Source organism: Chroicocephalus ridibundus, chromosome 1 (assembly GCF_963924245.1).
Source record: "Chroicocephalus ridibundus chromosome 1, bChrRid1.1, whole genome shotgun sequence".
NCBI classification, from domain to species: domain Eukaryota; kingdom Metazoa; phylum Chordata; class Aves; order Charadriiformes; family Laridae; genus Chroicocephalus; species Chroicocephalus ridibundus.
In genome coordinates, this window is record NC_086284.1 from 159971267 (window position 1) to 159983988 (window position 12722).

General features: G+C 40.8%; 1 protein-coding gene across 4 annotated transcripts; it reads left to right on the forward strand.

Moving 5' to 3' along the window:
* Window positions 1–18: 18 nt before the first annotated feature.
* TDG (thymine DNA glycosylase) lies at window positions 19–12690 on the forward strand. Of its 4 annotated transcripts, none has more exons than XM_063320853.1 (10): window positions 19–242; window positions 2542–2690; window positions 5321–5550; window positions 6052–6121; window positions 7481–7616; window positions 7696–7778; window positions 7867–7961; window positions 9500–9671; window positions 9964–10092; window positions 10205–12690. In XM_063320853.1, exons 2-10 carry the CDS (start codon window positions 2597–2599, stop codon window positions 10342–10344), a joined length of 1149 nt encoding a protein of 382 aa, XP_063176923.1. In that variant the 5' UTR covers window positions 19–242; window positions 2542–2596; the 3' UTR covers window positions 10345–12690. The 4 variants fall into 4 exon arrangements, with proteins under 4 accessions (XP_063176923.1, XP_063176905.1, XP_063176915.1 ...); XM_063320835.1 differs by lacking the exon at window positions 19–242 and adding an exon at window positions 278–362; XM_063320845.1 differs by lacking the exon at window positions 19–242 and adding an exon at window positions 278–362 and having other exon boundaries at window positions 10208–12690.
* The last annotated feature ends 32 nt before the right edge of the window (window positions 12691–12722 follow it).

The following is a 12722-nucleotide window of genomic DNA, read 5'->3' on the forward strand; positions in this document are numbered from 1 at the left end:
CGTGACGCAGTCGTGACGTAGGCCCCGGAACCCTCAGGCCGCGGGGGGCAGCTGAGCCCCCCGCCCTTCCCAGTCCGCCTCCCCTCGGCGGCCCCAGCGGCAGCTCTCGGCCCGGCGCCGCCTCCCGCCGCCACCGACACCGGCGCTTCCCCCTCCCCGCGCCCCGCCCTCGCCGGCTGGGCCGGCCGGCCGCGCCCTCCCATTGGCCGCCGCCGCTCACGTGACGCGGGGCTGCCGGGCAGGTCGGTTGGGGCGCTGAGGCGCCGGGGGGGGAGGGGGCGCTGGGGGGCGGCCGGTGACAATAGCCCTCGGCGACGGCGGGAGGCTCCGCGCCCGGGCATGGAGGCCGAGGAGCTGGGCAGGTACCGGCGGGGCCCCGCCTATCAGCCGCGCTCGGGCCTGGCGTTGGGGATGGCCGTTGTCCTTCTCCTCCTCCATTTCAACCGCCCCCGGCGGCCGGGGGCAGCCGGGGCCGGGCTGTGGCGGGCCCCCTCCCCTCTTCCCCGAGCCCGCCCTGGACACAAAGCGGGGGGTGTGAGGGGAGCGCTCCCGGGTCGGGTGTGGTGGGCCCGGGGCCGTGGGGCGGCCCTGTGCGCCCGTGGGGGGGCGGTCGGCGGTCGGGCCGTGGGGCGCGATGCCGGGTGTGGGGTGCGGGGGGTGCGGAGGCCGTGGGAGAGCAGGGCTGCGTGGAAAAGGGGGCTGGCGCCCTGTTGGGAAGGGGCGTCGGGGTCCGTGGGGGCGGCAGCGGGGACGGGGCTCGCTGTGTGTTAAGAAACTCCGGGCGTGCAGCGGCGGCCTGTGTGCGTGGGTTTGGCAACGATCTCGCATTAGTTTTTGTTCCAGTGAACGTGTCTCTTTCTCTTCTCCCTTTTATTTTTCTTTCGTTTTTAGCATGAACTGAAGGAGGGGTTAAATCACTACCCTTTCCTCCTGGAACCGAAAATATTTATTTAAAGGTTCCATAATACATCAATACCAAAATGTTGTTTTTCTGAACCCCTGCAAGAAAAATTATCTAAAAAAATGTATATGAGGGTTAGAGGTGGGGGTAAAAGCTCTCTTCCATATCATTACTGTGTGGTTAGAGGACTTGTCCATGATACGGTGCAAATTGTTCTCTTTAAAGGGAATTTTATTCCCTTTATAAGAAGGAGACTTTACATACACATAAAATAAGAAAACATGTATTATAAGAAGATCTCTTGTTAGAGACTGTTCTTGGGTTATATACTTGAACGTCTTTCGTACTTTGTTCTGCCCTATATAATTAAGCTTTTACTACATTATGAACTGGATTCTACATCTCAGTTGTTTTTCCTAACACAAATGTGAGGATCGGTTTTGTTCTGTTCAGTAACTGCACGAGTATTTCATACAAAATGGAACTCTTCCAGCAGTGGGGGTTGAGATATTTAACCGTACTCTGAAAATCTCCCATGACTTTGTTAGGCAACTTCCCCAAGAATCTGACAGACTTACGTTCAAATTTATTCTCCTCGGTTCGGGGCAGGTATCTGGTTCAGAATCAATGGCCCGATCACAACACTGTGGGCTGTTCTGGCATAAATCACGTTTACAGTGGGATTCTTAAATAAATATCCACTGCATAATAGAGAATGGTCCCTTCTTGTGAGATATTTCTGTATATCTAAAAATTATTTGGTGGTTTTATGAATAGCTCTGAGGTGATAAAATTATTTCCTGAAAATTTACTGTGCACAAAATCTTTTCTATGTATTTCTATGGCAGTAGAATCTATGGACACGAAGGTGGCTGTGTAGGTAGAAGGGAATGACAGTATGAGGGAGAAGTTTGTGTTGGGACGTGAGGGCTGTAGGTGACTAATAAATGTGTGGGGCAAAACGAGCTGTATATGGAAAAACGTCTTTGTGCGTGGAAGGAGGCTGAATTCTGAGCGTGTATGAACACTTCTGTGTAGATTAAGTGCAATATTTGTGTTCGGATCCAGTGTGTGATGACTGGACAACATCTGCCACGCAATTTGTTAAAGCTGTTTAATAATCTGCATAGTAACTAATGCTGCTTGTATTCGTAATGCTTTGTAGCCCAGAATGATTCATCCATTCTGTATCATATCAGACAAAGTAACTGACGTAACATTGAGAAAATCTAAAACTTGTGAAAGTTGAAGTCCAAAAAGTTTTAACTCGCTTGCGTTGTAAATTGTTGGGATGTTTGGTAAACTGTTTGCCTTGGTAAGCTGTGCTACAGAGTGTTTTTTCAGGGAAAAAAGAGAAAAGCTCTGCACTTCACTTATAAATGTTGTGATTCTTCCACATTATAGTAATCACAAGAGAACTGTACTGTTAATGTTTGGTTTAACATCCCCTGATACCAGGTAGGCAGACAGTTAGTTCAGTGGATTTGGATAATTTACTGCCTTGTTAATAGAGTGGTTGGAGAATGTAAGCACAGTACACGCCAGCCTTGTGAAAGATTGATGTTTACAGTCTGTTTGGTACATCACTGAATTTCTAAATTGTTGACAAATTATGTCTCTTTTCTTTCTCCCTTTCTAAGATACTACGCATATCTTCAGCAGGCTCAAGCTTTTTACACGTTTCCGTTCCATCAGATGATGACTGCAGCACCCAGCATGGAAATCCTGACCGAGCAGCCGACTCTAGAGGGCGTTCCAGAGCCAAACATTGCCCAGGAGCCTCCAAAAGGTAGTTCGGCTGTGCTGAATCCGCTAAAACGGTAGTAGTCGATCGAGGGAAAAAAATTATTGGTCTTAAACTGCTTCTTCGGACCTGTTGGATTTCCTTTGCCTGATGCTTTCTGAGGAAGTATTGATTAATTGTCTGGTACAAAAAGTTACTTAAAGAATACAATTAAAAAGATAAGCAGTAAACCCAGGTGACAGCATTCACATTGTTCAGTCTCACAAAACTATCTTGTTGCAGGAAAAGCAGGTTTTTGTTTCAATAGATAAACGTATCATTTTCATGGTTTTTAATATTACGTTAGAGAAGTTTTCTTTTTTCAGTCTATGTTAAAAATATTTTTTTAACTTCTGCAAGAGAAGGACAGTATAATACTGTTTGTGTGAAATATTTTGCTTACATCATGGTTTAGTGTGTTGTAGTAATCACAAATAGTTAATTGCTTATATACACTAAGGATTGTTTGTTTTTAAAGAGGCCTATTTAAACAAATACAAAAAGTGCCTGTATGGCACACAAGTTTTGTACTTTATGCGCTTGTACGTTGCTTTTCTTTTCCCCCACTAGGATTTTATACGCTTAGGCTCTACACTAACCATGCCAAGAAAAATCCCTTGTTGTGTTGCTCTTACGCTTGCTCTTTACCACGTAAAAAAGGCAGTGATGTCTGCCGTGCTTAAATTCTGATTCTATAGCAAATATTCACGCACTGCGTTTCATCTTGCTTTTAATATTTAGATGTAGGTCAGAGCTCTCTGTACCAAGGCAACCTATCAGCCAGTTCATGCAGTGACGTTGCTTGTTTAAGTGCATCCTTTGATAAGCTTTTTTTTCCTTTTTTTTTTTTCTTAGTTGTAACGCATGGCCAGATGAAATCATAGGAAGAAAAACTCTCAGTTTAAAATAGTTGCAACTGCTCAATTAATTCACAGAATTATTCACGACAGTTAGGATGCATCTCAAGTGCTATATACTTAGGCTTCTTTTGCAGCTTTGTTATTGGGTAAGATGATGTCACCATGAGCATGCTGTTTGACTGCACTTTCAAGTATTTTTGGACAACCGTAATCTTTTATGAAGCTGTTCCCTAATATTTTTGCAAGAATTGGAAGTTGACTAAAGCCTTCAAAGGCAGGGCTTGAAGTTTTACCAAATGTGTGTGAAATTCACGGGAGCACATGTGAAAGGGAAAGATGTGGAGTCCAGCTACCTGCTGTGATGAAAAAAGTTTTTTAGGGTGACTCTCTGAAAGGCTGCCCTGACATTGTTCATCTTTCATGACAGTGTCTGGTTGGTGGGTACCTGATCAGCATGAGAGTTAGGAGAACGTTATCCTGCTTCATTTGAAGTACTCCACCTGCTCTGAGTTGCATGCATCTGTGGCATTTTGCCATCACGTGAAGAACCTCCTAATTCTTCAAGGGGTACGAGACAAAAGCTGCTTATGTGCCTCACCAAGTCTGCTCCCTTCTAGTCTCTTCTTCGTTGTAACTAGACTATAGCTCGAGTACTGTTACTTACAGCTTTCCTAAGCAGTTGCTCCATTGACGTGGTGGGAATTCCAGATGACTTTTATCCCCCTTTTTGTTTGCACACAGCTTTCTTACAAGAACAGCTTAAAAAATGTTTGTAGTCTTAGGGCAGTGCCCTGGTAGCAACTGTATTTATTTGTTATCTGTGGGAGAGTTTCATCTAGGAATTTTGAAAATAAGATGAAGTCTCAATTTTGAAGTAGTAGATTACTGTGGCTCTTTGCTGATTGCTGCTAAGTATGTTTTCATGTTTATGTTTTCATGTTTTTCAAGTTGTGTTCTGCACCTTGACATTCTTAATGAACAAGGATAGAGAGCAATCTCTGGGTTGTCACGTCATGACCGGTATCTGTGCTAATTGAAGCTCTAAGCTTTAAGGGCCAGAAGATGAGGAAGTTTCAAATGAGTGAGCTGAGCAGTGACTGCTTTATGTTTGCATTTTGTAAACAAAAATTAGTGTTTGATGTCACTCATTCAAATGGAGATCCTCAAGGTCTCATACATTACCTTGCTATATGATGCACTGGACAGTTTTTATTCCGTAAACAAATTGTGAATAGCTTACGCAGTCTTTGTCTTCGGCTATGTCTTTGTGTTCCTGACAAGCTTATGGTTTTGTGTTCCTGTCAAGCTTATATCTTACCCTGTAGGTAATCGTTGAGACCTGTTGTTTTTGACGTGCTGTTCAGTTTCTTCAACACATTATGTAATCTGTAACAATCAAGTTTCTTATTTAGAAGCTGAAGTGTGAAGAGTAGACTAGAATTTACTGTCGCATTCCTTGGAACCTAAGCTTTGATGTTCTGGCATAACCTCCATCTAAACAACATAACCTAGCCATGAGCTTATTCTTGGTTTGTGTGCTAAGTCAGCATAGTTGCTTGTGAGTAGGGTGTGCGCCTATGGTACAGAGACACCCAAACTAGCTCCATGTTGAGCCTGGAAAACGGAGATTCATCTGATAATTGTTTAAATTAATGAATTTTAAACGTAAATTTATCTTCGATTTCTTTTTGTATCTGTACATTTAGCTCACTCTTTTCGAATGTCCATACTGCACTATTAGAAATGTACAAAAAGGGTATTTGCTGTGTGTTTCAGAAGTCAAAAAAGGAGGAAGGAAAAGAAAAGCCAAAGCAACTGAGCCAAAGCAACCCAAAAAGCCTGCTGCTAAAAAAGAAAAATCAGCCAAGTCAAAAGGCAAACAAGAAAAGATCACGGATACTTTTAAAGTCAAAAGAAAAGTGGACCGTTTTAATGGTGTGTCTGAAGCGGAACTTCTGACCAAGACTTTACCTGATATTTTAACCTTTGATCTGGACATTGTAATAGTAAGTAACTCACTGTTACAAGATTAGGTAGAAAAGTGAATAGCCTGTACTCACTGGTTATGATTTACATTCCTTCTGCTTACTTATCTGTATTGCTTATATGGCAAGATCTTGCAAGATAAAGTATATAAACTGTTTCCTGTGTGTAGAGCTGCTTTGCATTTTCTGTTAAAAATCATAGTAACATAGTTCTAATTTCTGAGAAGTCTAAGGCTTATGTACAATACATAGTCATGAGAGACTGTTACTTGACACTTTATTTACCGGAAGCGCTACACCAGTGCCTGTAAAACACACTGTGAGCTGCTATTTTGACATTGCACAGCTAAATGAGACACTGCTATAAAATTGTCATTTTTTTAAAATAATGATGTAAGGTACAATTAACACAGGTTTTTTTATTGACAGTAACTTAGAATTGAATAAGCATCCTTACTGTAAATTAAATTCCTGACTAGCAAGCCATGTTCTCCTCTTTAAAATGGACTGGTATCTTTGTAGATTGGCATAAACCCTGGCTTGATGGCAGCTTACAAGGGACATCATTACCCTGGACCTGGAAACCATTTTTGTATGTTTTTATTTTCCTTTCTTCTTATAGAATTTGCAGAACTTTGTTAGAACTTGTAGCATTTTAATTAAACTGGTTCGGTTTGGGGTTTTTTCCTTTTTTTTTTTTTGGATGCAGAGATGGATTTTGCTTTTAACCATCCAAGAGTGATTTAAATCCCATAACTACTTTTGTGAAATACCTTACATAAAAAGGCATAAAAGAGGAATAATCAGTGACTTTCAGTGCAGATTCAGAACTGTCATGTAAACGCAGTATTATCAAATAACTTCTTGGTGTATTAGTATGCAACATAAGGAATAAAAATTAAATCTCTAGTACTTGACTTATCAAGGATAAGTCAATCGGCATCAATTTCTGATAGAAAATAAAACTACACACATTTTCCCAGAAGTACATTTCAGCAAGCCCTCTTCTGTTTGCATTTATTGATTTCTCCTAAACAAGCTTTCTAACTGATGAAAAAGCAAAACCCATTGCCCTTTCCCAGCAGGCATATGCATCTAGCATACCTGATTCTCCAGACATCTTTTCCTAGGTATTTTTCCATTTTAACTAACATTTTTTTGCAGCACTTGCTCATACAGAAAGATCATACCTGAACTCTGTTGAAATGCTCTGAGTACTGGGAGCTATTCCAGCTGTGGTAGCTGGGAGCTCCACGTGGGCTAATTTGCTGCCCTGTGATACTCCAGCCAAAATGCTTCTGGTGTCCAGCAGAGTTATAAATCAGGCTTGGGTGTTTCTCCAGCGTTCCCCAGACCAGCCAGACCAATGGCTGCCTTTACCGAGAAGCAGACCAGATATGCGTGCTCTGACAAATCTTCCCAAATCATTAGGGGCTAGCTGTGGTTAATTTGTGCTTAAGAGATTGGCAGTGCACATCACCCAAACTGTACTTTTATATGCTAAATGTGAATGTAAGATGTCAACGGGTTCTGTCAGAGAGGCCCAGTGCAAGGAGAAGCAACGGCAAGGTTGTAAAAGAAATCTGACGCATTTTATTTGCCACATTCTTCCCACAAAATCCATATTGATCCCATTCACTCCCTGCTTAAGTGAATTGCAAAATCTAAAGCTTTGTATTGAACTTAGAATAAAAGACTGGTTTCCATACACATGACCATGGTGAGGAATTCCTGTTGTTCACTAGGGATTTTCTATCCTCTTGCAGTAGATAAAGTAATTTTTGCTATTTTAAATTTTTCCGGATAGGGCAATAGTCTTCCCAAATTAACTGATGCTCTGTTAATGTAAATTCTTCCTTTAGCATTCCAGTACTCTGATAGTCGAGGGAGGGGTTGGTTTTGTTTTAGTTTCCTTAGAAAAAAGGCAAATGCTTATCTTCCTATTTCACAGGGAAGTGTCTGTTCATGTCTGGTCTAAGTAATGAACAGCTAAACCATATGGATGATCACACCTTGCCACATAAATACGGGATTGGGTTTACAAACATGGTTGAAAGGACAACACCTGGAAGCAAAGACCTCTCCAGGTAGGATAACAAGGGGGAATATCGTGCTTGTTCATGAATTAATAGTTGTGATTATAATTTTGAGTACTTTCTCTTTTAGCAAAGAGTTTCGGGAAGGAGGGCGAATTCTGATGCAGAAGTTACAAAAGTATAAACCTCGTATAGCAGCTTTCAATGGAAAATGTGAGAACTTTGATTTTTTAAATGAGTTTTTTCTGTCAGTAGCTTTTTTTTTTTTTTGTCTACTTATCCTAATTTCTTTTCATTTTAGGTATTTATGAAATTTTTAGTAAAGAAGTTTTTGGAATAAAAGTTAAGAACTTGGAATTTGGACTGCAGCCACACAAGGTGCCAGATACAGAAACTGTAAGTATTGATACTGAGAAACAAAAACAAGGCACTCCATTTTGGTTATTTCAAAACTAACAAAGTCTCAGGACTTGCACACACTTACAGCAACATCAGAGTTTGCCCAAAGTACAAGAGATGTGAAAGGCATTTAACTTAAATAAGGGGGAACAGTGCAATTTTCAGACACATTTTTAATGCAGCTTCTTCACACTTGCGGACTGTATTTGGGAAATGGTATATTATGGTTAGTAGGTTAGTGGACTATCTAAAATACGAATAAAGCATAGATGCTTTTATGATAATTGTAATCTAATTTCATCTGATTCTCTGTGTCCAGTTCCCTGTATTCAGTAATCTATATTACTGAATTTTGATACCAAACATGATGATGGTGCTAGTTGTGCCACAGTGGGGGAAGAAAAAACGGTAAAGTCTATCATGGTGTTATACACTGCAGCTACGGCATTGCTGGATCTGGCCATGGCCAGGTATTTCCATCAGACTCAGTCTTGTTAAGCTGCTTTGCAGCTTGAAACTAAATTGGACACTTAAGATATAACAAACAGTTTGATGCGGAGTGCATTAGTCATAGACATCTAGTGCTGGAAGATACCTCAAGAGACCAGCTATATATCATAAACAGGTTTGTTTAACCTGTTCTTATAAACAGGTTAAGGCAAAGACTGCCAGCACTACCTGCCAAGGTAGCTTATTCCAAAGTGTCATTACCTTGTCAGTTCAAAGTTTGGGTTGTTTTTATTTCTATCCCAAATTACCGATGCTGCAAGTTTAAGCTTGTTTTAAGCTGTCCTCTAAAGGTGAAGTGTTGCCATCAGAGCTTGAAGAACTGTTGGTGATAAAGTGCGTGCTTCTTAAGTAGCTCTTAAAAACTTCCACAGTAGCTGTATTTGTAAGAAAGATAAACAATTCTCTTTACTAGCACTTGTTCATAAATACTGCATGGTAATAAAAGTATTGGATACAGTTCCTTTTTCCTGAACTAACTTTGTGTCTTTAGTTAGGGCTGTTGGCAGAGACAGAGACTCTAAAGTTGCCTTCAAGCCACACCAACTCCTGGCAAGTGTGATGCAGCCACGCTTGGCCAAGAAGCCAGGCTAATTAACCTATGATGCCTCCCTCACTGGTTTGGGGTGTTTGCATGCTGTCACGTACTCCTCTGTGGACTTTCTGGCTCAGAGCTCCGCTTGCTCAGGGAGCTCTGGAGTCTGCTCAATTCTCTGGCATACGTTTGTAAATTGTACTTCTTGCAACACATACTGGTACTGCTTCTCCTGCAGCACATAACAACTGGTGAAAATTGTCCTCGCTTCAGCAGCTGGTAATTGGCCCCTCTCTTCAGGGCAAGACATCTAGCTGGCCAAGAAAAATGAAAGGCTCCTTTTATCCTTTTCCACAAACGCTTTTGGCATTAGTTGAAGTTTGTACAAAGGGTTAAAGCAGTGAGCTTAACTGTTAAGTTATTCTCGATGCACTAAATATTAATTCATAGTTCAGGGACCAGTAATACTCTTTTTCATGCTTTTTGTCTCAAGCTCTGCTACGTTATGCCATCATCCAGTGCAAGATGTGCTCAGTTTCCTCGTGCACAAGATAAAGTTCATTATTACATAAAGCTGAAAGACTTAAGGGATCAACTGAAAGGCATCGCACCAAACACGGAGGTGCAGGAGGTGCAGTACACATTTGACTTGCAACTTGCACAAGGTATAGTGGTTATTTTGTTAATCCTTCATTAAAATGTAGTGTACAACACAATTAGCAGTTTCCCAGGCAAAAAGAAATAAAGAATTTAAGTGGAGGAGGGAGATGTGCCATCTTCTGTGAATCATGTGGTGTAGAATTACAGATTCCACTCTCTAAAGTACACTTTTAATTATCTAAGGGGAGCAGGAATTATCTTGTAGAATGTCTGGCTGTTTTTTCAAGTGTTCTCTGATAAAAATGCTCTTTGATCATTTTTATTCTGAATATTAATACTTGAGGTCTCTTTCTGCAGAGGATGCTAAAAAGATGGCTGTCAAAGAAGAAAAGTACGATCCAGGTTATGAAGCAGCGTATGGAGGAGCTTACTGTGATCGTGCACCGTATGAAAGCGAACAGTGCAATTTCTCTCCAAACGGAAATGGTAGAGTGCGGTGCTTGAGGCATTCAGTCTGTAAACCATTACTTCTGAACAAATACTTAGTGGTATCAACTGCTTTTTAAAAACTGTGTTTTATTATTTCTGTTTGTTTTAGCAGCAAGCAATCCACAGTACTGTGAGGGCCCGTCCTTTGGTGAAGTTCCTAATGGACAATGGATGACACAGTCCTTTGCAGACCAGATTCCAGAGTTCAATGCTGGTATGACACAGGAAGAAGAGGGAAGCAGTGCGTAAGAGCTGTTTCTTCTCGGCTATGCATACATGCTGCAGTTTTAATGCAGTGATCAAGATTGGTACCTCGGTTCTCCAACTGAAGCATTTGAATAGTATTTTATCTCCCCTAGTTATTTTATTATAGTCTAAAGTAAGTGTGTGGTAGGCTCTAATTGATGAACTAGATAATTTTAAGGAACTGTCCAAACTTTTTAAAAAAAAGTTAGCCCTTTTTTGTATATGAGTTTTATATTTAATGTATACCATTTCTTGCAGTTTTTGACAAATTGCTTTCTCATTCGTGAAGATTTCTTTGGGGCGTGAATTTTATTCCACAAATCCATAATGTAGTAGTAACAGCAGCAGTATACTTTTTACTGATGCCTCAATATTTGGATATCTCATAAGCCTTTTATAGCCAGGGGGGAAATGGGAAGTGTACCCTCATCTTACATGAAGTGGTGTTTTTAATCATGCACAGTTAAGCAAATTGTGCTTTTTAAGTCTGCCTTTTACCTTCTTAAAAAGTGCAGAAAGTTGCGTTCTGCAGCTGTGAGTACTGAGTATTTTCTGGGCGGGAAGAGAGAGCTCTGTCTATTTAGTGATTGGACCATATTCAGGATTAAGGGAGTGGAGACATCATCTCAAGTCACAACACTGGGGAGGAAAATTTGTATCGCACAGGACAGGGCATAAATATTCTAGCTGAGCTGTCTTAGGGTAAGGTGTCCCTACCACTCCATCTCTTTCCCCTTTAAATCCCAACGTAAGGAACTGAAATTCCTTTAAAAAAAAAAAATCAAAACAACGGTGGTTCTTGAATTCTGTGGCATTTAAACTCTCGGTCATTTCTGTGCGATTAATCCCTTCACCTGACCTTTAGCAGGAGGCAATCCCTTTGAACGGATTACACTGCAGGGAATGGAATAACCACGTTCCCTGTAAAAACCCTGTACAGCTACATTGTTTATGTCAGGTACGATTAGCACAGGGTGAAAGAGGTTTGCAATTTCGCAGTTTTTAACATTGTTATCTTTAATCTGTAGGACCATAGAGGGTGTTCTCCTTATTCCTCTTACAAGTTAAAAAACCTAAATTCAATATAAGGGCAGCTGTTCCATGAATAAGAAGTCAGCTGTAGAAACTACAGCTCTCTTCTGAGGAACTTGCTTAAACGCTACATAGTTTTGGCCAATATTAGTGACTGAGAAAGAAATGAGATTCTATGCTTGTGCCTAACCATCATCTTCTTTTCCTCTTTTATCAAGTGAAGAAGAGATGAAGTAAAAGCAATAAGTTGATCAAAACATTGAAGTTTTGATGATCTTATGACAGTAGGTGCTTTCAAGGTGCTACTTGAAAAACAGATACAAACAGTATCTCCGCAATCCACACTGGTCAGAGATTCCTGTACTGGTGTGTTTTATCCTTTCCTCACAGCCAGTGACAGTTGTCATGCATTGAGTGTAACTAGTTAAGAGTGTAGCTTCTAATCCTGCTGTAACAGCTCTCACTGAGATCACACACTGTCAACCTGTTGTGAGGCAGGCATGATGTTTACAGTTTTCTTCCCAAATTACGTGGCTTAATTCTGAGCGTCTTAAATCAAGGAGGTGTGCATTATGATTCTGATTGTGTTTATTAGCTTCAGCATAAAGCTGTTCAGTATATTGTCAGAAAGGTATAGGACTTGTCTTGTATGTTATTTAAAGTGTACTGTATCATGTATTGCTGTTTACATGGACGTTTTCCGGCAGGTGCTCAAAGTATCTTGCATCAGGGATTTGTTACAATTCCATTTTATTTTTCAACAAAATTAGAAGCATGTAATTAGCACTGCTGAGTATGTAGCACAGTAGGATATAACTACTGTAAGGCTATCCTGTTTGGGTGGAAGGGAAAGGTCTCATCTTTAACGGAGTCACCTACTAGGGTATCTAGGTATAAAATACAGTTAAGTGTACAATGACCGTTTCACTAAATATTGCAATTCTATGTGTACTCCCTCAGAACTGGTGCTCTTTTCAATACAGTAATACAAAAGTTCTTAATCTGTCTTAAATCTATCAATGTTTCACAATAAAATCAGGAATTGTATTGCAGTGTCTTAGGATGTGCTTTTGCATCTTTCTAGCAGGGGTCTAAATGCACTACGGGATATGTAATAACACAAAAACACTGCAAAACACAGTCACCATGCAACAGAACTCTACTCATTAAAACGCTGTTTAAGTTTTCATTTCGGGCTGTTTAATGTGGGCTAGACAACTAAAGGCACCTTGTATGTAATACTGCAAGTATTTCCTGTGTAGATTTTTCTACCAGCAGACATTGGAGTCTTATTTATAAAGATCTTACATTAAAACACACTTGTCTGGCACTGAATTTCACCTCTCTAA